This window comes from Telopea speciosissima, chromosome 3 (assembly GCF_018873765.1).
Source record: "Telopea speciosissima isolate NSW1024214 ecotype Mountain lineage chromosome 3, Tspe_v1, whole genome shotgun sequence".
Taxonomy (NCBI): domain Eukaryota; kingdom Viridiplantae; phylum Streptophyta; class Magnoliopsida; order Proteales; family Proteaceae; genus Telopea; species Telopea speciosissima.
The window spans coordinates 14188888-14216586 of record NC_057918.1 but is presented as its reverse complement, the minus strand read 5'-3'; the positions used below and the strand labels follow the sequence as shown (position 1 = coordinate 14216586).

Below are 27699 nucleotides of genomic sequence, written 5' to 3'. Positions count from 1 at the left end.
TGGGAGATACACCTCCGATTTCATACTTCAATCAAAAAGAGCGTCCCAGTGCATGAGGCTCCCGCTACTGCAGGGTCTGGGAGGGGCAAATGTACGCAGCCTTACCTCCTGCTTCACAGCAAGGCTGTTTCCAAGTTTTGAACCCGCAGCCAACAAGTAGAAATAGCTATAACTCAGGAGCTTTCACAGCCAAACGTGGCAGGCTGTTTCTAAAGAACATATCACTCAGAAATAAGGAAATAACTTTGGAGTTCAGATCTGCTACCCACATGGGGACGGGTGGGGACAGATCTGAACCCTCCATGGGGGTGTGGGACCCATGCCCCATGGAGGGGTCAGATCTGTCCCCACCCATCCCCATGGGGGTAGCTGATCCGGATTCATAACTTTGATACCTGACAATGTTTCGGTGGTGCTTCTATGTTCTTTTGAGCTTTCTTCTGAGGCCATTTTGAAGAAATCCACTCCAATTTTACTATTGATCTAAAAAATCCAGGAGGAGTATCAAGAAACTCATGATCCCTCCTTTTCAGCTGTGGTAGCATATGCCTGACAACATCTACTCTCCCAACATCCTTCCCTCCTTCCATGTCAATGTCCATGTCGACAACTTCAGGCTTATCCTTATTTTCATACTTGAGAGAGTGAGCATTGTACCCATGTAGATCTCCTGGCAGCAACTGAGAGGAAGATAATGGTACATCTGCAGGGTGCCGAACATTGTTACCTTTCACATGGTGGAAAACTCCCCACAGGTAAAACTCCATATTTATTCCTGTTGCAATATTTAACTACATCAAGCCACATCATAAACTGTAATATAGAAGTAGCTAGTAAAGTCATCAAAATCAATTTGTCATTTCTGTAAAGCGAAGCTATGGAGTGCTTATAAAGTAATGGAGAAAAATAATTGATCTTCTATGTGTAGTTACAATATACATAAACCCTCAACACACACACACACACACACACAGAAGTACCATTAACTCAACCATTAGGTTAAGAATCATCAAATTGTGCAGAATATCTTACTCGACTAGACTTGAGACTCAATTCAACCAAAAAAAAAAACCTTGTCCTAATTTCCTTGGGTTTTTTGCCCCAAATTTTCTTGGGTTTGTCTGCATGATTCATTTCCTGAACTCCCATCATTTTTTATCTTGGTCCATAAACATTCTGTTCAAATTTGAATATTTAAAAAAAAAAAAATTCTATTATGTACATACACACATACTATATAAAGCCCACAAACAGTGTGAAAATACTTTCCCAAACTCAACTGATAACCAAGACAAGGTCACAAATTTGATAATCTCTCTCCTCTGTCCACAGACACAAGAGACATACAAGCGTATGCATGTATGCCTGCAAAGGTGTTACCCAAAAACTTTGTTGTTTTTCTGAGCCTCTAATATTGGAGCATTGTCGTTGCTTTAGACTGCTCTTTTGCTTGATAGGATATGATTAGAGCTAATTGTTGTTTTGGTTCACTTTTGTCTCTATCTTGGGCCTTTGCATCCTAAATGTTCGGCCTCCATTTGCATAGGTTTGCTGATAATGTATTTGCTGCATTCAGTTTGTTTTACCCTTGATTCCTGTAGAAACAGATTTGAATTAGGTTAATGCTTGGATGATTAGTTCATCCCAAGCACATTGTATTTATAACTATAATGAAATAGTAAAAATAATTACATAAGCAATGTGGGATTAAACCACATAAGAAACTAACAAATAATAAAGGAAAAAAGTCCAAAATACCCCCACGGTATTCTGGCCCAATATAACTAACACTCCCCCTCAAGTTGGAGCATATATATCATGCATGCCCAACTTGACTAAGATAGGATGAAACAACTTGCTACTCAATCCCTTAGTGAACACATCAGCTAGCTGATCAGAAGACTTCACAAAGGGAACACAAACGAGGCCAGCTTCAAGCTTCTCCTTGATGAAATGTCGGTCAACCTCCACATGTTTCGTGGGATCATGCTGGACAGGGTTATGAGCAATACTAATGGCCGCTTTATTGTCACAATAAAGCATCATTGGAAGATGGACAACAACACCAATATCCTGCAATAACCCTCTAAGCCACAGAAGTTCACAAATTCCTTGTGCCATTGCGCGGAATTCAGCTTCAGCACTAGACCTTGCCACAACATTCTGCTTTTTGCTCCGCCATGTGACAAGATTTCCACCCACAAAGGAACAGTAGCCAGAGATTGATTTCCTGTCAGGAGAACTAGCCCAATCGGCATCAGTATAGGCTTCAACCTTCAAGTGACCATTGGCAGATAGAAGAATTCCCTTTCCTGGAGCAGACTTCAAGTACCTCAAAATACAATGGACCGCATCCATATGAGAGGAATATGGATCATGCATGAACTGACTCACCAAACTCATAGCAACTGCAATGTCAGGGCGTGTGTGGGAAAGGTAGATTAGTTTGCCTACTAACCGCTGATAGGCACCCTTGTCAACCGGCTCACCCTCTTTCTCCCTAAGTTTTGTAGTAGCCCTGTCTCAGTCAATAGATCAAGGACATATTTTCTTTGAGAAAGAAAGATGCCCTTTGAAGATTGAGCAACTTCTATCCCTAGAAAATATTTTAGGGGACCAAGATCTTTGACCTCAAACTCACGGCCAAGAAGAAATTTCAAATCCCTGATTGTAGCATCATCATTACCAGTGATCACAATATCATTCACATAGACTACGAGAAGAGTAACCTTGTCACGAAATCGTCTGATAAACAAGGTGTGATCAGCATTGTTCTGCTTGTAACCTGCTGAAATCATAGCCTTATGAAATCTGCCAAACCAGGCCCTGGGTGACTACTTCAAGCCATAAAGGGCACGCTTCAATTTACAAACCTTGCCCTTAGTCCTGTCATCAGAGAAACCAGGTGGAATGTCCATATATACCTCCTCCTCAAGCTCCCCATGGAGAAAGGCATTTTTGACATCTAACTGCTGAAGATCCCACCCAAGATTTGCAACACAAGATAATAACACCCTGACAGTGTTGAGCTTTGGCACTGGTGCAAAGGTCTCCTGATAGTCAACTCCATAAGTCTGAGTAAACCCCTTTGCAACCAAACGTGCCTTGTACCTGTCCACCGAACCATCAGCCTTCTGTTTAATTACGAAGACCCATCTACAACCCACTGGTTTTTTTCCTAAAGGAAGAGCCACAAGATCCCACGTATTATTTTTGTGTAGTGCTCTCATTTCTTCCAACATTGCTGTCTTCCACTTTCCATCAGTAGATGCTTCCTGCCAATTTCTAGGAACCGAAACAGAGGAAAGAGAAGATACAAATGCATGAAAAGAGGGAGAAAGAGAGTTATACGAAACAAAATGAGATATGGGATGTAAAGTGCAAGTCCTAGTACCTTTGCGAAGTGCAATAGGTAGGTCGGAAGGAGATGGATTACCGGGAGATGTAGGATCGTATGCGGAGCCGCAATTGGATGGGTACTAGTGCTATAGTGGGATGCAACTGCCCTCTTGTGGACCTTCCCCTTGTATAGGTGATCATGTTGGAGTTGTCAATTCTCTTCTGAAATTCACCAATAGTTCTCTGGACCGGAGTCTACTCCCCCTGAGTAGGAATATTAACAACACTATTTTCTATGGTCTCCTCCTGTAAAGGATTCCCATTAGGTGAGGGAGGAACAGCCAAAGGTTGTTGGGAGGTCTCCAAAGTAGCATGGGCAGCATCCAAGGGTGGATGGGAAGCATCCAAAAGGGGCTGGACAACAGCCGTGGGTGGTAAAGAGGGCTGGGCAGCCAGAGGCTCCTCAGGTAGAGGAATCTCGAAAGCCACATCTTCACCAGCACTCTCCCCCTGAAGAGGTGGCGAAGAATAATAAAAAAGGGACTCATGGAAAACAACATCCATGCTAACCATGGTACGGCAGGAAGGGGGATGGTAACATTTATAGCCTTTCTGGGTTGGAGAATAACCCAAGAAAATACAACGGAGTCCTCGAGGGTCAAGTTTGCTGGGAGATTTAGTATCTCGAGCATAACACACACAACCAAACACCTTGGGAGGCACAATAAAGGAGGAATTACCAATTAAAACATCAGAGGGGCTACAGGAGTGAAGTACCCGAGATGGCAGCCTATTGATGAGATAGGCTGCCGTGATAACCGCATCCCCCCAATATTGAGACGGGACATTCCTCGCAAACATTAATGCTCTGGCCATTTCTAACAAGTGGCGGTTTTTCCTTTCTGCCACACCATTCTGGGCAGGGGTATCAACACAACTAGTCTGATGAATGATTCCATGGTCAGCCAAATATTTTTGAAATTGTGATTCTTTATACTCTGTTCCATTATCACTTCTCAATATTTTGAGAGTAGCCTGGAACTGAGTTTGGACCATTTTATGAAAGTGTTGAAAGCATGAAAAAACTTGATTTTTGGTGTGCAAGAGATAGACCCATGTGTTCCTAGAATGACAATCAATGAAAGATACAAACCACCGATGGCCAAAAATAGAGGGTTTACGATTAGGGCCCCAAACATCAGAATGCACTAACTCAAAACAAGAAGAACTTCTTTTATTTGAAATAGGATAATTTGAACGTGTCTGTTTGGCCAGAACACACGCCTCACAAAAAAAATCATCCTTAGTATGTAGGGTGACCAAACTAGGAAATAAATGTGCTAAAATTCCTAAAGGGGGGTGACCTAACCTAGAGTGCCACTGGTAGAGTTCAGAAGAGACCATGGAGTTCTGGTGTAGTGGAAAAGGTAATGGTGGTGGAGAGAAGCGACCATCATCAAGCAGGTACAGCCCACTGTGCAATTTACCCAATCCAATCGTCTTCCCAGAGGCCAGATCCTGAAACACACAATGAGAAGGAAAGAAAGTAACTTTGCAGTTAAGATCATGAGTAATACTACTAATGAAAAGAAGGTTAGTAGTAAAATTAGGAATGTGCAAAACAGAAGTTAATGGAAGGGAGGAAGTGCAGTTGATGATTCCCTTTCCAGAGATAGATGAAAGAGAACCATCAGCTACCTTGACCTTGTCCTTCCCAGAAGTAAGAGAGTATCGATGAAACAAACTAGAGGAACCGGTCATATGATCTGTAGCCCCAGAATCTATGATCCAAGGATGGGAGGCTACAAAAGCACAATGACCGCCAAAAGGAATACCTGACCGGGCAAAGTGTGAACCTGAATGAGCGGAAGAATTGGCAGTAGCTGATGTAGTAGAGGCAGCAGCAGCGGAAGACCTCAGCATACGTCGAAATGCCTGTAGCTCATCCTGGGATAGACCAGGGTCAGTAGTAGGGTCTGTAGTAACAGTCTCAGTCTGATGGGCCTTGGGCCTTGTCTTGTTCTTGGTCTTGGCAGCCCGTTTTGCTTCAAAGTCAGCTGGTTTCCCATGAAGTTTCCAGCACCTCTCCTTGGTGTGATATGGTTTGTGACAATGCTCACAAATAACAGTCCCTGTAGTAGAATCACTAAGAGAAGCAGTGCCAATAGGTGTAGGAGTGATGGGGGCAGCAGCCTTGAGAGCAGATCAGTCAGTAATAGGAGGATGTAACATGGCAGCCCTACGGTTCTCCTCAGAAGAAACCAATACATAAGATTGTTCAAGTGTGGGAAAAGGTGTATAGCCCAACACTTGAACACGAATGGGATCATACTTCATATTCAAACCAGCTAAAAAATCATAGACTCTGATCTTGTCCACATGTTTCTTATAAGAGGCAATATCGGAATCGTAGAGGGGTGAAAATCGAGTAATGATCCAAATTGTTGCCACAGTGCTGCGAGAGAAGCATAGTAGTCCAAATGCAAAGCTCCCCCGAGTAGTGTGAAGGACCTTCTTTCAAATTTCATAAACCTGGGCATCATTGCCAAGCTGTCCGTAGGTCTCCTTGCAAGCAGCCCAAATCTGGTCGGCAGTATCCAGAAGAAGAAAATTATGTTGTAAAGCTGAAGTCATAGAGCCTATGAGGTAGGACATAAGAACACCATTATTGGCCAGCCACTTAGTCTGATCAGGGCCTTTATCACTAGGCTTAACAATAGTGCCATCAATATGGTCAATGAGGCCACGGCCAGCAATGGCAAATGAGACTGATCTGGACCACATAAGGTAATTTGAGCCATCCAATTTGATGGGGTTAGGTGGAAAGCTGTGATAATCTATCTTGTGATTGCCATCATGAACATGTAGTAGCAAGAGAGTTGGTAGAGTCACCCATACCGGCAGCAGAGAGAAGGCCAAACAACTTCAAGTAAAGTCCCAAACAAATAGAACCAGCAGCCAAAAAGAACCTTGATTGATTATGGTTTTTAGGGTTTTGAACAAAACCCTAAAGTGATGGAATCGATGGATGAGCCTAGGCTGCAATAAATAATATCAAAGTGGCTGAAAAACTGAGGTAGAGAAGTCCTTAATAAGAGAAACACATCTGCAGAAAAATCTGATCCAAAAAACAGGTGCAACAGCCCAATATCGATAGAATTAGGGTTTAAAAAACCTTGTAATGATGAGATCGATCTCAAGGTCTTCACACACCAAAAAACAGATCTGTAGAAGCTGATATAGCTGTCGAAGGAGCCCTTATAAGTGAAGAAAACACCTGCAAAAAATCAGCAACAGTGGGCAGCAATAACCCTAAGATCGATAGATGTCAGGGTTTTGAAAAAAACCCTGATAATGGAGGAATCGATCTCAAGGAAGTCTTCAATCTTGAGGAATAATTTCTGAACCAATAAAACAACAATTCTGCAGCAGCTTCTGGTCTTCAAAGAGAGGAGAGGAGCCCTTGTATCTGATGTAGAAGCAATCTCCAAGAAGGAACTGAAGAACCAATATCGCAGCAGTGTTGATTGGAGTCTATCAAACAGAATTATAAGTCAAATGAGGTAATGGGGGCAGCAACTGGATCGCATGATTACCTCATCAGTGCTGCCCTATATGGGAATAAAGAACAAGGGAGAAGGAGGGAACTAGAAGAGAAGAAGATCGAGAGAGAGAAGAACAAAAAACGAGAAAAATTGGTGTCCCTAGTTCGAAATCTGCTCTGATACCATGTAGAAACAGATTTGAATTAGGTTAATGCTTGGATGATTAGTTCATCCCAAGCACATTGTATTTATAACTATAATGAAATAGTAAAAATAATTACATAAGCAATGTGGGATTAAACCACATAAGAAACTAACAAATAATAAAGGAAAAAAGTCTAGAATACCCCCACGGTATTCTGGCCCAATATAACTATATGAAAGATTCAGTTCCATTTCGTATAGAAAAACACAATATGGATGATGGAATTTCCAATTTTGGGGTTAGCTCTGTGTCTGAGTTTGGTTGAATCACTAATTTGGTTTAAAAAGTCGTCTAATTTCTGATTTGAACTGTAATGGTTATAGCAAGTTCATATTTGAGTTTGGCTTAGCTCCACTTTTAGTAAGGTTGCTATTCGACATGTAATGGAACTAGAATTTTATTATAAAAGTTCCAGAATCCTAGATCAATTTATAAAAGCCCATGTTTGAAGACAGAATTGTTTTCTCTTTAACAGCTTTACACCATCTCCCAAATTATCCTGTGAAGATAGGATGAAACAGCTTGCCACTCAATCCCTTAGTGAATACATCAGCCAGTTGATCAGTAGACATCACAAAGGGAACACAAATGAGGCCGGCGTCAAGCTTCTCCTTGATGAAATGTCTGTCAACCTCCACGTGTTTAGTGCGATCATGCTGGACAGGGTTATGAGCAATGCTAATGGCAGCTTTATTGTCACAATAAAGCATCATGGGAAGATGGACAGCAACACCGATATCCTGCAATAATCCTCTAAGCCACAAAAGTTCACAGATGTCGTGTGCCATGGCACAAAACTCGGCTTCAGCACTGGACCTTGCCACAACATTCTGCTTTTTGCTACGCCACGTGACAAGGTTCCCACCCACAAAGGAACAATAGCCAGAGATAGACTTCCTGTCAGTAGAACCAGCCCAATCAGCATCAGTATAAGCTTCAATCTTAAGGTGACCATTGGGAGATAGAAGGATTCCCTTTCCTGGAGCAAACTTCAAATACCGCAAAATGCGACGGACCGCATCCATATGAGAGGAATAGGGATCATGCATGAACTGGCTCACCAAACTTACAGCAACTGCTATGTCAGGTCATGTGTGGGAAAGGTAGATTAGTTTGCCCACTAACCACTGATAACCACCCTTGTCAACAAGCTCACCCTCTTTCTCCCTAAGTTTTGTAGTAGCTTCCATAGGAGTATCTGAAGGATGACAACTTAGCAGCCCTGTCTCAGTCAATAGATCAAGGACATATTTTCTTTGAGAAAGAAAGATGCCTTTTGAAGATCGAGCAACTTCTATCCCTAGAAAATATTTTAGAGGACCAAGATCTTTGACCTCAAACTCACGGCCAATAAAGAAGTTTCAAATCCCTGCTTGCAACATCATCATTACCAGTGACCACAATATCATCCACATAGACTTTGAGAAGAGTAACCTTGTCACCAAGCCGTCTGATAAACAAAGTGTGATCAGCATTGCTCTGCTTGTAACCTGCTGAAATCATAGCCATATGAAATCTGCCAAACCAGGCCCTAGGTGACTGCTTCAAACCATAAAGGGCACGCTTCAATTTACAGACCCTGCCCCTAGTCCTATCATCAGAAAAGCCTGGTGGAATGTCCATATATACCTCCTCCTCAAGCTCCCCATGGAGGAAGGCATTCTTTACATCTAACTGCTGAAGATCCCACCCAAGATTTGCAACACAAGATAATAACACCCTGACGGTGTTGAGCTTTGCCACTGGTGCAAAGGTCTCCTGATAGTCAACTCCACAAGTCTGAGTGAACCCCTTTGCAACCAGACGTGCCTTATACCTATCCACCGAACCATCAGCCTTCTGTTTAACCACGAAGACCCATTTGCATCCCACTGATTTTTTCCTTGGAGGAAGAGCCACAAGATCCCACGTATTATTTTTATGTAGTGCTCTCATTTCTTCCAACATTGCTGCCTTCCACTTTCCATCTGTAGATGCTTCCTACCAATTTCTAGGAATCGAGATAGAGGAAAGAGAGGATACAAAAGCACGAAAAGAGGGAGAAAGAGAGTTATAAGAAACAAAATGAGATATGGGATGTAAAGTGCAAGTCCTAGTACCTTTGCAAAGTACAATAGGTAGGTCGGAAGAAGAGGGATTACCAGGAGATGTAGGATCAGTGTCTGGAGCCGGCAATTGGATGGGTACTGGTGCTATAGTGGGTTGCAGTTGCCCTCTGTTGGATCTGCCCCTTGTATAGGTGATCATGTTGGAGTTGTCAATTCTCTTCTGAAATTCACCAATAGTTCTCTGATCGAGTCACCCCTGGATAGGAACATTAACAACACTATTTTCTATGGTCTCCCCTCGTAAAGGATTCCCATTAGGTGAGGGAGGAACAACCAGAGGGTGTTGGGCAGTCTCCAAAGTAGGATGGGACGTGGGTGGTGATAAGAAATGCTGGGCAGCAGCCGTGGGTGGTAAAGAAGGCTGGGCAGCAGCTAGAGGAACCTCAGGTAGAGGAATCTCAAAGGACACATCTTCACTAGAACTCTCCCCCTGAAGAGGTGGCGAAGAATAATAAGAAAGGGACTCATGGAAAATAACATCCATACTAACCATGGTACGTCGGGAAGGGGGATGGTAGCATTTATAACCTTTCTGGGTTGGTGAATAACCCAAGAAAATACAACGAAGCCCCCGAGGTTCAAGTTTCCCTGGAGATTTGGTATCTCTAGCATAATACACACAACCAAACACCTTGGGAGGCACAATAAAGGAGGAATTACCCAGTAAAATATCAGAGGGGCTGCAGGAGTTAAGAACCCTAGAGGGTAGTCTATTGATGAGATAGGCTACAGTGAGAACCGCATCCCCCTAATATTGAGACGGGACATTCCTCGCAAACATCAAAGCCCTAGCCATTTCTAACAAGTGACGATTTTTCCTTTCCGCCACACCATTTTGGGCAGGGGTATCAACACAACTAGTTTGATGAATGATTCCATGATCAGCCAAATATTTTTGAAATTGTGATTTTGTATACTCTGTTCTATTATCACTTCTCAATACTTTGAGAGTAGCCTGGAACTGAGTTTGGACCATTTTATGAAAGTGCTGAAAACATGAAAAAACTTGATTTTTTGTATGCAAAGGATACACCCAGGTGTTCCTAGAATGACAATCAATGAAAGAGACAAACCAACGATGACCAGAAATAGATTGTTTACGACTAGGGCCCCAAACATCAGAATGCACCAATTGAAAACAAGAAGAACTCCTTTTATTTGAAATTGGATAAGTTGAACGTGTCTGTTTGGCCAGAACACAAGCCTCACAAAAAAAGTTATCCTTAGTACGAAGGGTGACCAAACTAGGAAATAAATGAGCTAAAATTCCTAAAGGGGGGTGACCTAACCTAGAGTGCCACTGGTAGAGTTCAGAAGAGACCATGGAGTTCTGGTGTAGCGGAGAAGGCAATGGTGGTGGAGAGAAGCGACCGTCATCAAGCAGGTACAGCCCACCGTGCACTTTACCCAATCCAATCGTTTTCCCAGAGTCCAGATCCTGAAACACACAATGAGAAGGAAAGAAAGTGACTTTGCAGCTAAGATCACGGGTAATACAACTAATGGAAAGAAGGTTAGTAGTAAAGCTAGGAATGTGCAAAACAGAGGACAAGGGAAGAGAGGAAGTGCAGTTGATGAGTCCTTTTCCAGATATGGAAGAAAGGGAACCATCAACTACTTTAACCTTGTCTTTCCCAGAAGTGGGAGAATATTTGTGAAACAGGCTAGAGGAACCGGTCATATGATCTGTAGCTCCAGAATCTATGATCCAAGGATGTGAAGCTACAGAAGCACAATGACCTCCAAATGGAATACCTGACCGGGCAAAGTGTGAACCTGAAGGAAGCGAAGAATTGGCGATGGCGATGTAGTAGAGCGGCGGAAAGACCTCGGCATAAGTAGGAGTGCACATGATCATCCTGGGATAGACCAGTGTCGATGCTTGAGGGCTGCGATGCTGATCTCGATCGATGGGCCTTGGCCTTTGTCTTTGTCTTGGTCTTGACAGCCCTCTTTGCTTCAAAGTCAGCCGGTTTCCCATGAAGTTTCCAGCACTTCTCCTTAGTGTGGTAAGGTTTGTGATAGTACTCACAAACAACAGACCCTGTAGTAGAATCACCAAGAGAAGCAGTGCCACTAGGTGCGGGAGTGGCGGGGCAGCGACCTGGAGAGGCGACACACATCGATAATAGGAGGTGCAACATGGCAGCCCTACGGTTTTCTTCAGAGGAGACCAGGGCATAGGACTGTTCAAGTGTGGGAAAGGGCTTGTGACCCAACACTTGAACCCGAATCTGATCATACTCCACATTTAATCCTGCCAAAAAATCATAAACTCTGATCTTGTCCACATGTTGCTTATAAGAAGCAATATCGGCAGCTGTACTTGGGTGAAAGTCAAAACAATGGTCCAGTTGCTGCCAAAGGCTGCGTAAGGTAGCATAGTATTTGGAGACTGTCAACTCTCCCTGAGTAGTGTGAAGGACCTTCTTCCTGATTTCATATACCTGGGCATCATTGCCAAGCTGTCCACAAGTCTCCTTGCAAGCAGCCTAAATTTCCGAGGCTGTGTCAAGGAGAAGAAAATTGTGCTGCAGATCTGTAGTCATAGAACCGATCAGATAGGACATAAGAACTCCATTGTTGGCAAGCCACTTGTCTTGAGCAGCTCCAACCTTAGTAGGCATAGCAGTGGTTCCCCTAATATGACCAGTAAGGCCACGGCCAGCAATGGCAAAGGAGGCAGACCTAGACCAAAGCAAGTAATTTGTGCCATCCAACTTGATTGGATTTGGGAAAAAAGTATGATAATCTGGTTTGCTGTTTCCATCACCAACAGAAGTAGCAGTCGAATCCACAGAGTCACCCATGAAGACAGTGAAGAATCCCAAATCGCAGAAGGGGGCTGTTGTGAAGAGAAACCCAAGAAAACCTCCAAGTTAAGGGCTGCAACAAGGATGAAAGCCCTCTAATAATGAAGGAATAAATGTCTCCAAAAATCAGCAACACCAGACAGAGAGAACCTTGAGATCGATTTTTTCAGGGTTTTGAAAAAAACCCTGAAAGTGCTGAAATCGATAAGATGAATTGAGGCCTGAAAAGTGACTGGATGAGGCTGAAATTGCAGTCGAATTAGTCTTGAACAGGGGAGAATCACTCCTAAAAAAATCAGAATCAACTGATAGATGGAACCCCAAGGTCGACCGAAAAACCCTGAAAGTGAAGAGATATCGATCTTGAGAGGCTGTAACTTGATATAACTTGATGCAAGTGCTGGAATACTAATCTGCTGCAGGTCTGGAGCTCCAATATGGTGAACAAATCCTTTGTAGTATAGAGTGGATCTGTCCAACGAAGGCTGAAGTCTTCAATATTCGCAGCAAAGAGGCCAAGCACCCTATCGATCAAATCTTCATATCATGGGATGAGGTAACAAAGGAGGGCAGTAGCTGGATTAATAGATCACCTCATCAGTGCTGCCCTATGGGACAGAGAAGAACAAAACAAAACAAAGGGAAGAAGAGAAGAGAAGAGAAGAGAAGAGAAGAGAAGAGAAGGGGAGAGAGATCGAGAATTAGAGAGGGAAGGGGATCGTGGATGGCAATGTGAGTCCTAATTCATAACCAGCTCTGATACCATGTTAAGAGGATCAGAATTAGAACTCGATGCTTGGATGATTAATTCATCCCAAGCACATATGTATTTATAACTATAATGAAAGAATGAACGTAATTACATGAGCAATGTGGGACTAAACCACACGCAAGAAACTAACAAAATAATAAAGGGAAAAAGTCCAGAATACCCCCACGGGATTCTGGCCCATATATCTAACATCCTGTTATTAAGGGACAATGATAAGAAGATAATAGGCATTAACAACTTACTGTATTTCAGCTTGAGAATTTTATCCAGTTCCAGTCACTTGTACTGACTTTTTATCAACTCAATCAAGTTACATCCACTTTAGACTTTCCACTTTTTTGTTTACAAGATTGATCAGAAGGAGAATGAAAATTTATGCTTCTTCATAAATTTAATATATAAGGTAACCAGATATCCTAACATAAAAGTTGGAAGACTCACTCGAATCCAGAGGCAGTTGTTTAGATGTAAATATCAATAACTCTACTCCTTCCAAGCAACTCCGCATGGCAAAATCATGCATTTCCAAGTATGCGTAAAGGGCATTATACATTTTTATTGACCTGCGTAGGTTATTATGATGACTTAATAATTGAGTTATCAAGCAAATCTTGAATTGAGACCTTATAGATGGTAAAATCAAACCTCTCGAAATCCCCAGGGAAAAAATAGAGAGCAATATCACACCCAGATGGTGAATAGGAATTAAAGACCTCAGCCCATACATCAGAATGATTTTGCAACTTAAACTGCAGAATTCCAGACATTTTCTTTGAAAACTCATAAGCTTTACGAGAGACTTTTCCAGGAGGATGAGCCCGAAATCCATCATAAAAGTGGCTACCGGAAGACATATTGACAATCTCGAAGCTCCCCCTGTAAAAAGAAAGAATAGCTATGGTTCATGCAGTTCTACTCAGGTGCAACATAAAATTTTCTTTCTGGATCACTCTATAAAATCCCCTGAGAACCATGAACAGCACAACCAAAAGTAATCACCCACATGAAACATTAAGTTCCAACACATTAAGGGTGGAAAGAAGAATAATTCATCAGCTATAAAGCTTATAATAATGGTCCACAAAAAAGAACACAATACAGATAGATAATTTGTGAGGGATGGTAGATGCTATGGTTCAAGAAGGCTTTATAAAATATAAAACAGCAGCAATTGTTTGCCAGCTACTCAAGCAAAAGACATCACATACTGAATCATATAGCAGAGGTTGGTTCAACCACCCCGCACCATGTAACAGTAAGAGTTCCAGCCATGTTATGCCAAGCAGATGAGTGCTTAGTAATGTAAATATTTCCCCTGGCTTTGGAGTTACTGTGTGACGCTGGTCTGAAAACAGTAGGAAACAGTTTTGCTGACATTATGCTCCAGAACTTGTTTTGTATATGCTTCATAACATAATATTCCTCCAGGTCTTGTTTACTGGCTTCCCTACCCAAACGTACCAAAGAAACACCGCTATTTTCCATGAGGAATTGGGGATGTCTATCAGTCTAAATATCCATTTTTTCAGCTAGTTGTGCTCCTAATGTAGTTCTAGATTGGATGTAATCCAACTAGAAGCCAATAACCAGGATCTGCTATGAAAAGTAATTCGGGTAGGTCAAAAATATGTGTTTTGGTCAAATTAGGGTTAGGGTTTAATGGAACCTAGGGTTTGATGGTATAATTAGGGCTAATTGATGTTGGGGAGTCTTCCAGTGAAGGTCCTGTTAAAGTTTAATGGTTCTAGGTATGCTAACCAGAATCGGCAGCACTGTAGAGGTTAGGGTTTTGGGTTTTTGGAAAAGGGAAAAGATGGATTTCTAGGGTTTAGGATGGTCAGATGAGGGAGCAATTTGGATCGAGTTTTCCTTAGTATGAGAGGAGAATTAGATCAAAGTTTGGTGTGATTTGGCTGGCTGGTTTGCTCTGGGCAGAATATAGGTAATGGGAAAATTGAAAACAAAAGGGAGAACTCTAGGGTTTGGGCTGTGAGTGGATTAGAAGAAGAATGATTGGGGATGGGGATGATTCAAACTCGCTGTTGTTGCAGAATTTCCTTGGCAGCAGATTGTTTGATTGTAAGAACTTGAATAAAAACCAGAACTTGAAAGTAGATCTTCAAAGGAACCACCTGGGCTTCACACCGCAAGGTGTCGATTGGATCAAACACCAATCCCACCAGCTCACGAATTTACTTTATTTATAATAGCCAAGGACCTACTCCTAACCAGCCTAGGAGAAGGAATGAATCCCCCCCCCCTTCCCCAGTCGAGCTCTATTAAAAGTCACCTGAAAGAGGTCATGTGACTAACTTAAGTTGGTCACATGACACTTAACTAAAAACACCTAAATAAAAGACTAATTAAGTTGAACCACTGGTTTTACCAGTTCTGGTCCAGTTCAACTTATTACATCAAAATAAAAACTAAATATGGAAAACTAACTAAAACAATTAACTACTAATACTGATACTACTTGGACAGCCTGGACTTCTTTCGAAAGTAAGTCTTTGTATCTGCATCAGCTCCCCCCCCCCCTCTGATTAATAAATCATATTATTGACAATAGAGAAAGAGGAAAGAAAGGTAGTTTGATTTGCCAACTATATGGGTCAGCTACATGAATCCTTTTCCATCATTCTACCAAATTATGTGAAGATCAATCATTGCAATCACAATTTCCCAAGTCTGTTAGCTTAGCCCAATAAGGTTCTTCAATCTACACAGCATTCCTCTTCATTCATTTCCCTTGAAGATCCTCCAATCTATACAATGAACACTATTTTCCTCTATACTCAACTGAACTCAACTCAGCCTTATCCCAATTAAATGGGGTCGGGTACATTGTTCCTTTTTCTCCAATCAGATGATTCAGATCTATTCAAGGTCATACTTGTTACTAGTCCTAAACAACGCATGGCTTTCCTCACCACTTCTCCTAGAGTCATTTTAGACCTACCCTTGACTCTTCTAGCTCCCCGTCAACTTGAATCAAATCACCCCTCCGTACTGGAGCATTCAAAGACTTCCATTGCACATGTCCATGCCAACACTATTTTCCTCCCTAATTCTGCGGTATCCGTGCACACCCTCTTTCAATCTATGTAATTATGATATTCAAAATTGCAGGTTTTTGTGTGTGTTTAGTACCTAGTAGTAATACATTTACTAGCAAAATTTGTTGTTTGGCACTCATCACAAAAGAGAACAATAAACATTCATGATAGGCAATAAGAACTGAGAAGGATTGCACCAATAGCAAAATAGATTGGGTTGAAGGAGTGGGAAAGATAAGAGGTTATGACATAGAGTGCAAACCAGAATAGGACTAATGTAGCTGCTCAATGTATGCAAGTAAAAAAGATACTTAAAAATTTTAAACATATAAAAAACACATAACAAATAAATTAAGCTATTACCTGTTACTTGTCAGGTCAGCTCAAATGAGTACTCTTTTTCAAAATCGAAAAGCATTAATAAGATGTAACTTAGATCTTAACTTCTAAAGAGGAATGCTGCCATCACAAACATGAATATTGACGCAAAAATAGAAAAGAGAGTATATGCTGAACTATGAAGAATAGAGTTGCTGTGGGGTAATCAGTCTTTCAGTGACTTGTAGTAAGGTATCCTAGAAATATAGGACTTTTGAGGGGAAAAAAATTAAGTTGTGGCATGAAGTATAACCTCAACAAAGATGGCCTTCTCTGGGACTTGTGAAAGATCCTGAAGGGAGTTCAAACTTCAGGAATCAGGATGCTAATTCATTAATTAATTCTCCCAGGAATGTTTTAATATCTAATTATCAGAAGAATAACAAACTCCATCCTCTATGGGCTATGTTCTACTTCTTCTTTTTCATCCCATATCAAATCCCTGCAACTTCAAAATAACAGAGCTCCCCAACCCCCCCCCCCCACCCCTCCAAAAAAAAAAAAAAAAAAAAAAAAAAAAAATTCCCTTCCAAAATTATTTGGAGTACCCCAGCACCTTCAACATCAAAGCCTTGCTGTGAGAAGTTGACCTTCAAAATGTAAACACTCGCAACAAGCAACAAACTCCAAAGAAGGAAGAACTAGGTACTACTTCCATAGGTGCATCATTTAATGGGTCTGTCCCACACCTTTATTTATTGTGCCTTCCCACACATATTTATTTATTGTGCCTTCACTCAAAGGGTTGCTTCCACTTCTAATGTCGATGCTAGGGCTGGAAGACCTAAGTCTGCTTGGTGAGAGAAGAAGAGAGAGGAAACCAACAGAATTCTAACACTTAAAATTAGAAAAGCAGACTAGAGGCCTAAGAGAATCTCAGAATCAATTCTAGAAGTCAAATTTCAGGTATGGTGTGAGGAATATGAGGTCAGAACTCGAAATAAGAACCAAACAGGAATTAGGAAATAGAAACAAAAAGTCAGGATCTAGAAGAATTTTAATAACTCAGAGGAAACTGATCTCATGCTATCAAATTCAGGTTGAGTGCTTCTCTTATGAGCCTGAATCACCCTGCAAACTATTTTCTCAATCGGCTAAGTGGATCAAGAGATGATCAGACTCACTTGGGTTTCAAGCTGCTCTTTGAGAGAGAAACAGATGGAGAGAATTCAGAAGAACAGAGGTAGAATAATTAGAGTTGAGTCACCAGCCAAACTTGGGAAGAATAGATCACTACGCATGCACACATAATACACTGATTGATAGGCACCAGCAGCCATAATCAAAATTCTACTCAATTAATCAGAAAACTATGTATCACATTGCTGGACCAGACCCAGTTTTTTAAACTGGAGAAACCCTCCTAAATTCCTACTTATAGCATGGATGAAAATCCCTATTAGAATCTGATACTGGACTTGCTAAACACTCAATTAGTATGCTAACCCAACCAGGACTCTTAAACAACGTAACAGTTAACCCAAAAATACTTAGCCATTACACATAAAACCCAATGAGGACCCAAACTTAAGTCTAATCAGGCCCACTCCAGCTGGGCTTCCTGCATCAACTTCCTTGACCTCTGCAGCTGGCTGGTGCTTTTCTGTTTGGACTTTCTGATTTCCTTCATGCATGGTTCCCTCAAATTTTAAGCAAGAGAGGGATGTTGCTATGAATGTATCTTCTTGAGGATATGTGATGTGCAAAACAACAAAACTTTCAGAGACTTTTTCCATGACCAGAAACAAATCATTCAACCCATGATGAGGAGGAGAGCAGCTTGGCCAGATTCTACCATTGATCCCTGTGGGCATAGTGGAGACTAGAGAGTCAATACTCAAAAGTAAGAAAAGGGAGGATAATCATCCAGGCCACCTATGACAACCATTATGCCCATTGGAGATATATTAAAGCTGAAATTTGGGTGGTAGTTCTAGGGGCAATTTGGGGCTCGCAGATTTGAACGAAATACTTAAGAATCACCAAATACGTATAAGAATTGCAGTCGGGTATGAAGCTGAGATAAATTCATAAAAGCTGCATTAAATGGAATACAAAATGCTTCAGATATTGTGGGGAGGGGTGAGATCATTAGTTGTGGAATGGGATTCGGACTGTGTGATTGATCGGTTTAGTAGGATAGTGGGAGGATCATGGAGGCTAGATCACTTATGCATTGATATGCTTTAGACAAACACACACACACAAAGTTAGAAGAAACAAAAAGGAATATACAGCAGCACCAGTCAGAATTAAGCTGAGTTTTAACTAAATCTTTGTCTAAAAAAGTCAAAAAAACTATGAAAAGTGGTCATACTGTGGACCCTATTGTAGGTGTTCTTGTGGATGTTTTCCATCAGAGGAATATTACATTAAGTTATGTCATGAAAGGATAAGTTGCTCACTTCCATGTACAATCTAGAGCAGGAAGATTTTCATGATCCTCCTCAAATCTGGGGGAAAACACTGCCAGATCTTTTCCTTGAACAGATTTCTGGTATTGTGAGTCAATAAGAGAAGAAGCCTCACCAACCAAGTGCGCAGGTTCTGAAAATTTGTGCAAGGCAACACATATTACAAGTTAGTATCCCAAAAAACAGAAACATATATTACAAGTAATAACAAGGTATGCTAACTGCAGTTTTAAATATTGGTGTATCTTTAACATACTGTGCAATGTTATTTGGGATTGCTAATCAACATCAGATGCTCTACCTACCAAAAGCACTGGTTTCCAGTTGGCATAAAGCAACATATAGTAGTCAGTAAGCAAGGTATGCTGGCAGCAATCCTGAATATAGTAATTTTCAACATACTGCATGGTATTATCTGGGAATGTAAATCAGTATGTGAGGCTTCACTTACCAAAGACAGGTTTGCCAATGAGCATCAGTAAGGCAACATATAGTGCAAGTCAGTAACCAAGGTACGCCAACCTCTGACCTAAGTATAGTAGCAATTTTGAAATACTGTATAATATCATATTTTCTGTATAAATGCTATTATTTAGAATTGCAATTCAGGATCGAAGCTCCTATGTACTAAACACAGGTTTGCTGATTAGTAAAGGTTGGGCGACAATTATCTCAATTATTCACCAAGACACTGACCACAAACCCAAACTTAGTAGCACTTTCAACACATTGTATGACATTATCTATTAGTATGAGAAACAGGACATATTCGGGCTTGACAAAAAATAAGCAACCAATTATCGCTTCAAAAACATAACGGAATGTGCAATTTCTTCCTAAGCAAAGTGATGTAGATCCAAGCCTCCTCGAATTGAAGAAACCACCCTAGACCTAGGGTTATAGTAGGAGCCTTAGTATAGCCTATACTTAGTTTATTTCAGTTATACTTAGTTTTATTTTTGTTTTGTAGTTGAACCGACTTAAATTGGTTGCATCCAATTGATTCAATTGGGTTAGTTTAAGTGAAGAGCTCCTATTGGCTAGTAGGATCTTATATCCTATTGGTTTATGAGGAATCTCAACTATTTTAAAAGTTTTAAGTGTTTTAAGTCAATAGGGGTAATTAGGTCTTTCTCTTTAATGTCTTTTAAGTTGTTTTAAATTAGAATCCTCCAACGATTCTAAAGGAGGAGTTAGAGTTGTATTATGTTTGGCCTATGGCCTTATTATTAATAAGAGATCGTGGGCAGGCTCCCCCACCAAGTTTAATATTTTAAAAAAATCGTTTCCTGCTGTTAGCCATTGCTGCTGCTGCTGCTTCTCTCTTCAGAGAACTGTCTTGTGTGTCATATCAAGACCCCTTGTGAGTCATATCAAGGGTTAGGGCTGGTGGACTCCGGTGACTCCTTGCATCTTGTAGATCGGGAGGTCTTCTTCTTCTTCAATCAAGTTTTTCCAAGCTGCCATTGAAGAACCTGCAAATTCAGTAAGTCAATTTACTGTTTTATTATTTTCCCCTCCTCCTCCTAACCTTCCATTAAAACCCTAATCAATCCCATAACCCTAGCTTCATCTATAACCATTACAGCCCTATTCCCTCATCAGTTTACACTCAAAATCTAACCACAGGTCCATCACAGTAACTCTCTCACTCGATCTCAGTTGCAGCCTCAACTGACCATTAAAATCCTAAATCCCTCCATCACCATTAAAAATTTAAAACCCAAAAACCCTAAAAGCTGTCTAGACCTAACCAGCCATCCAAACCCAACCAAATTTCAGTCGAACCACCCTCTCACTGCCAGTAAAACTCGACCTGAAGTCCAGCCCTGAACTCCCATCCTAAACCCTAGTTTCAGCCTAGATCCTAAAACCTAAAACCCGAAACCCTAAACCTAAATTTCTGGAATTTTAATTTCTTATTTAAACCTAACTAAACCTATACCATTAGCTTCCTAAAAACCTGCATATCATTACTACATAAAACCCTAACTCAAACTCCTAGTCTTAACCCTAATTTCTTCCTACTTAGCCTGAGCTGTCCCAAACCAGCAGCCTTGTTAAGTGATCCTAGTACCCTGGCTCCTAGTGGGATTACTCCTACCTAGGACTACATCAAATTGGTATCAGAGCCCTGTCCATTCGAACCAGCAACCCTTTTTTGCTATTGATCCTGTTATCTGGCTCCTAGTAGGTCTCCTACCTATCTAGGTCTACATCACAAAGGTTTGCTTGATAGCACATCAAGAGAAGCTTGTCTTGACAACCTAAATATCTGTCATGTGGCAGTAATTGGTACTCAAATTCTGTGGACATTTGGTCAGTAGTTATCAAGGCGTCAGTTAGGCATCCGGCGGGTTTCCAAGGGCTGGGTGGTCGCCCACCTTATTCTAACTTAACAAGACAGGTGCCTTGCAATGCCTAGGCGCTGCCTTGGGAGCCTTGGGGACACCTGGCTCCCTGGGCAGTTGATATTTTTTTTTTACTTAGGTTTTTTTTTTCCTCTAAATAATGTCGTTTCTAACATTTTTATTGGCGTGTGTACAAGTTTGCGTATAGGTGAGAAGCATGGGATCATTTACTACCCTAAGTAAATAAATTAAGAAAGAAATCAAACTTTATTAGTTCACTTCTCCTGTTCTCCTTATCTTGTTTACTTACATTGTTTTTTCCCTCTAAAAATATTTGTTTCTACCATATGTTGTTGTAATGCTGTAATGATGTTGCTAGATATAGTGGCAAAATAGTGCATAGATTAATCTGTATTATTGTTACTGATGCAGTAAGCATAAATATATTAATGCAATACTACATTTAATGGATACATAAAAAAATACTACGGTGCCTAAGCGCTTAGGCGGCCCTCCAACACCTTGGGTCGCCTAGGCACCTTAACAACTACAATATGGTCTATATCATCTCTATCAATGTGTAAGTTTCAAGCCCAATCCAAATTCCCCATGTGGAAATATAAGGCATTGAGAACTGGCTGAAAACTCAAATGTAGCAGTTAGAGTTACCCACTGCAAATAAAAGGCAAAAGCACAGTAAATGGTGAACCTGTATGGTTGAGATGGGACCCAAATTTGACACATGAGTAATCAATGAGGTGTGCAACCCATCCAAAATTGGTTTCTCAACATATGCCCTCCATTGGCATTAAGATTGCTTTATTTTCCTTGTCCTTTTCTTCTTTTCACAACAATAGCACTATTTGTGAGAGAATTTAATTTACAAAAGTCTTCTTTTTCCATTTTTCCTAGCCAACTCTTAAGGCAAAAATAAAAGCTGAAAATTTATGATACAAAAAAATCATATTGTATATTAGTGCAATTGTCTTGCCTGAGTTTCTTGTGCTTAGGCATTCATAGGGTGGCAAAGAATGAACTTCTACAGAAGCCTTCCTTCCTGAAACAAACCTCATATGAGCAACCTATGCCAAATCCATAAGACTCTCCTATGATAAACGAATCTATGAAACACATAACATAATGGTAAATATACCCTCTACTTTAGACAGCTCCAACTTCTCTCCCAGGCTTGGCTTGTTATATGGAATTCTATCACCACATGGTGGTTGTGTTTGAACAGCTACTTTCTTTGAAGTTGCATTCTCTCCCAGGCTTGGCTTGTTATATGGAATTCTATCACCACATGGTGGTTGTGTTTGAACAGCTACTTTCTTTGAAGTTGCATTCTCTCCCAGGCTTGGCTTGTTATATGGAATTCTATCACCACATGGTGGTTGGGTTCGAACAGCTACTTTCTTTGAAGTTGCATTCTGCCTCTGAAAGAAATGCTTTGAAAGAGATTCTGACACAGGGGGAGTCCTCCTGGACGTAGACCTCATGCCATCTGTTGGACCAGGCTGTGAAGTTGAACTAATCACTGCCTTTCTTTTGGTCCCAGATGCCAACATAATTACCTCTTCAGCAGAAATAGGCTTTACTCTTGCAGTTTCAACTCCTTTCCAATTACTATTTCTGAGAATTGGTGCTATAGGCTTCTGCAAGGGAGACCTTATTTTCACTGGATCACTTCTGGCTTCTGAATTACTCTTTGTCTGTAGTCTGCATGCTTCACAAAACCAAATGGCTGGAACACCTCTGAGGTTTTTTCTCATACAGTAGCTGAGAATGGAAACAAATAATAGTCTTTAAACAAAGTTGGTGTACTACAATTAATTCAATAGGAATACATAGGTTAGTCCATCAGATAAGCAGAGGACATGCAAGCATAGGCAGCCCACCACAGGTTAGGAATACTCATTAAAGCCTTAATCCAACTAACTGACTAATAGTACAAGATCCCACCCACCTATATACACAGACAAGCCAAAATAATAACAACTCTACTTTTAGCTGGACCTTTTCTTTATCTCCCTTTTCCGGACTGCAAAGAGAATGTGACTGGCTTAAGTGGTTTTGGATACAGATATCAGTTAGATGAGATCCATATTGGGTAGCTACTAACTTCTTTATGCAACTATGCACGAGGGTCACAACTCACAAGTAAGAGCAAATTGAGGTCATATTTAAGAATTGAAACCTTCTGACATTAGTATCCAATGATTTGCTAGATCCTTGGAGAAATTGAATATGAAACTGAAAGGTGACAAAAAGTTGCAAAGACAAGCAAACAAGACAATGAAAGACAAAGACAAAGAGTAGAAGAGGAAGAATGGAGGAATCATGAGGAGAGTCAAAGACTTTCCCCCCTTTTTCTTATTATCTTCTTTCAAAAGGAAGGAAATGAATAAAATACCCATCACATAAACATATATTTCACATTTTTAATAATACATAGCAATGCCCTAAATTCCATGTTAATTATTGTAACACGATATAGGGTGGTTTTCCTCCGATTGTGACTTGGTATTTGTGTGCCCTAGTATGTCTATGAGAGTTGGGTTTAATCTTTAAGTTGTTCTCCTTATTTTATTTTTGATTCCTTCTACAAGTAGGAGTCTTATTCTATGTATACTTCTGATTATAAATAAAGCCTTGGGGGGAACTGCTAGATAAATCGACTATTGTTCTCTAGTCAGTCCCTCCTTATCTCCCATCTCATCTCTTCTCTTTTGTTTACTGATTCTACCATTCAGATACTGTTACATGTTCATGACGAAGAAGAAGAAAAATAAAAAAATCCGATTCACATACATGCTAGTGTTCTAGTTTTGCTTATGTTCGTTGTCCTGGATTTAGGTTCTCTCTCATAGCTGCAGATCTGTACGAGAATCTGCTATTGTTTGTTGGGTTTTCTGATTTGAAAGTTTGCTGGCCAGATTGTCATTGATCGATTTTCTGGTGTCGATTTTGTTGCTCGTACAACTAGGGTTTTGCTGCTTCAATTCTGCTCTGGTTCGAATCTATTGTCGTTATCATAATCTGCCCTGGTTCTATGTGCTTCGATTGCTGATGTTTGGGATTGCCTGATATACTGCTGATATAATTTCAGATGGGATTTCCTCTTCTCTTGCTGCCGGAAGATTTAATGATGTCGATTGCTGCTATTCTCAGCTTCCTCCTTGCGATTTGCCGTTGTCTAGGGTTTTCCCGTTGGCTGCTTGGTTTACCCTTCTACTACTTCGATGGTTCTTTGCTCCCGCCGCTGGATTCTCAAAGTCTGTCCAACCCTATTTGGGTGAGATTTCTCACCTTGAAACAAACCAGATTTTCCTCTGGCTTTTGGTTGTCGCGAGGTTAGCGTGGGTATGTTCAATCTAATTATTTATACTTTCCATAATTACCCCTCCCATCCTCTTTATTTCGATTATATCCTTTTATTAGTTTTACTTCCAAGTTTGCCCCTCTTCAATAAATTATAATTCCCCTCTTGTCCATTTCCCCATTTGACTACCTAATTGACCCCTTGAAAATTCTAATTAGTACCAGATTGCCACTCTCCCTTGTACCTTTGACATATTTACCGAATAGCCATTATTTACCAGATTGAACCTTGTTATGTTATTACATACCAAGTACCCCCCTTGGACATTCTAGTTAATTACGGTTCTGCCATTAACCCTTGCTATTGCCTATTGTGTACTTGGGTGGGTCCACACCGAACCCAATTGGATATTTTGGGATCTTACTTGCATGGAGATTATTTCTACTGTGAAGGGGTGAATTGGAGATTATTACGACCTTGTTGCACCGCTACTCTTGATTATTGGATTTTTTTTTGTGACGCTCATCCTTTGAGATGTTGATTATTGGTAGTCATTATTTGTCCACGTGTAATACTACACATGAAGGGGAGATTGAAAATTATTATTTTCTTATCTGCTATTGAAGATTATTATTCTCTTATCTGCTTAAGTCATCATCTCAAGACTATTTTTATCTGAAGATTACTATTATTTGTTTGTTCGCATCCTCGGCAGGAATTTTTTTTTTGTGAAGATGGTATTCAACAACAATTCATATTTATTTGGTCTACAACAACCTGATGTTGTCTGGTCTACAGTAACCTATACTGCCTATCTGGTTCGCAGTAACCTATACTGCCTATTTATCACTGGATTTTTTATCTGAGACCTCTGTTTGGGACTCAATATCTGCCTTTATTTGAGCAGATTACTACTTACTACCTACCTTCCTTGAGAAGGGCTTTTGATGTAGTCGTTGGATGCTGCATTTTTATCTTTCTTTCAGAAGACAACTACCTACTACTGGCCTTCTTTGCGAAGTGCTTTTGATATTGTTGTTGCTGCCATGATATTATGAATTACGGTTTATGTTCACTACCGCCTATTTTGCTCGTTGCTGATTGGATATTTGTTCGACATGAAGATTATTATCTACTGATGTTGATGATGATTAGATGTGCTTGAGTTGATACTGCTACCAAAATGAAGTTCTCCCCTTGCCCACTTGTGTCTACCACTACTATTTATGCTCAAAGACTGATGCGGCTTTTAATATCTGTTCTTATTGGTCCGAGCTGGAGCCTTCTTTTGACATATGTATACTCCAGCTTGAGGGGGAGTGTTAATTATTGTAACACGATATAGGGGGTTTTTCCCTCGTATCGTGACTTGGTATTTGTGTGTCCTAGTATTTCTAGGAGGGTTGAGTTTAGTCTTTAAGTTGTTATCTTTATTTTATTTTTGATTCCTTCTACAAGAGTCCTATTCTATGTATCTTTCTGATTATAAATAAAGCCTTGGGGGGACGGCTAGATAAATCGACTATTGTTCTCTAGTCAGCCCCCCTTCTCTCCCATCTCATCTCTTCTCTTTTGTTTATTGATTCTATCATTCACATACTGTTACATACCTTACAAGAACAACTCCAACAGAAACACAGTTTCATTTCTGTTGCAATATGATAAGCAGATGTCATATTGTTACAGCAATTAAGGGGACTGGACAACATAAAATACAAAAGATTAGCTTGAGTACGCAGAGGTGGACATACACATGTTCGCATGCTTGTTGGCACCGAGAGCAAACTACAAGAGCTTCACTGTAGCCGTTGACTCCACATATGTCACAGCTATTCTCCTGCAGAAAACAGATCATGTAAGCAACTCTTCATTTTAGTACCCCCCCCCCCACCTTGATAAACCTAATTGTAGCCTAATGGAAGCAAGTGGAACTTTACACATCAAATTCCAGAAACCAAAGTGAGTAATTCATAAGTGTACCGAACCAATCAGTTTTGAACAGCACTCAGTATTTGGCAGAACCAAACGAGAAGGCACCACCAATGACATTCTGATGTCATATAGTGCAGAGAATAAATCCAAAAAAGCCAGAAATGAGGGAGCTCAACTCAAAAACTCAGAGAGAATAGTCATCATGTGAGCGACAAAGGGTGATTTTGAAACTGTTGAATTTATGCACACTGATTAATAACTCAAGACCTAATTTACTTAAACACCATGTTGTCCATTGGTGTCAAACTTAGTGACATAAAAACATCACATTGCAAGGCATCCAACACTCTCTCTCTTTATTGATAATATAAATAGTCAGCAGAACCCACTCTTACAAAAGATAGTGCCATAGCCACCTCAAGATGTGTGACAGAACAGTTATTCCATGAACTTAATAGAAACATACAAGATATTGATCACCCCAAGGCCACACATCATATTATATGTTATTAAACCTACATAAACAACATGTAACCATGGGACTCGAGCACATTGTACATATAATGGATAATTAACAGGTATACCTCTCACAAACATGAGAAAGACTAATCTTGGTCTTTAGTCAGATTAAACAGCGATGGATGAATCAAGTGCTCATCCTTTCACACATACACCCGAGGACCTCCTGATGAGGTTTAACTCCACCTAACACTAGGTTTCAGCAAACCAACCACAAGCCAGAATCATAGACAAAGGGAATAGACCAGATTCAAAGAAAATCCAATAAAACAGAATTAAAAACTTAGAACGTGAATAAAACTTTGATCAAATATTAATTAGATATAGGAGATTAACATACCAAAAATCCTGACCAATCTGAAGGACAGATTTAAAGATCTGACAGAATTCCAGTTCAACAAGCAATCTCAAAACAGAAGTAATAGCAGTAATATTGGAGAAATTAAACCACAGCAGATCAAAGAATCTGATCTCTCCCAAAGTATGGTCGAAGGCTACTGTAGGATGATAGAATAGAACTTCAAAATCTCAGGTTAAAGGTTAATCCAAGGGTTGGATCCTGAGATCAAAGAGTTTTCCACTGCTGGTAGGAATCTTAAATCAGATTATTAAGAGCATATGTCAACCTTAGAATAAATGGGGTCCAGAAGATTTATGAATAGGATGCCAGTGCACGAGGCTCCCGCTACTGTGGGGTCTGGGAAGGGTCATAATGTATGCAGCCTTACCCCTGCTTTCGCAGAGAGGCTGTTTCCAGATTCGAACCCGTGACCACTTGGTCACAATGGAGCAACCTTTACTGTTGCACCAAGGTCCGCCCTCAGAAGATTTATGAATAAACAACATAATAAATATTAAGAAGCAGAAACCGAAGATTAAAAGATACCAACCAGCAATTGTTGAATAAACAGAGAACAAAAGACTTACTTGAAGGCTGATTACAGG

The 27699-nt window shown here is 40.5% G+C and overlaps 1 protein-coding gene across 1 annotated transcript; it reads right to left on the bottom strand.

Annotated features, from left to right (window-relative positions):
* Positions 1-475: 475 nt before the first annotated feature.
* Positions 476-26336, bottom strand: LOC122654875. The gene is made up of 7 exons (XM_043849142.1): positions 26055-26336; positions 22135-22760; positions 18622-18763; positions 13428-13658; positions 13224-13345; positions 544-775; positions 476-512 (listed from the first exon to the last, which is right to left on the bottom strand). The coding sequence occupies exons 1-7, from the start codon at positions 26156-26158 to the stop codon at positions 476-478; spliced, it is 1494 nt and encodes a 497-aa protein (XP_043705077.1). The 5' UTR covers positions 26159-26336.
* Positions 26337-27699: the final 1363 nt, after the last annotated feature.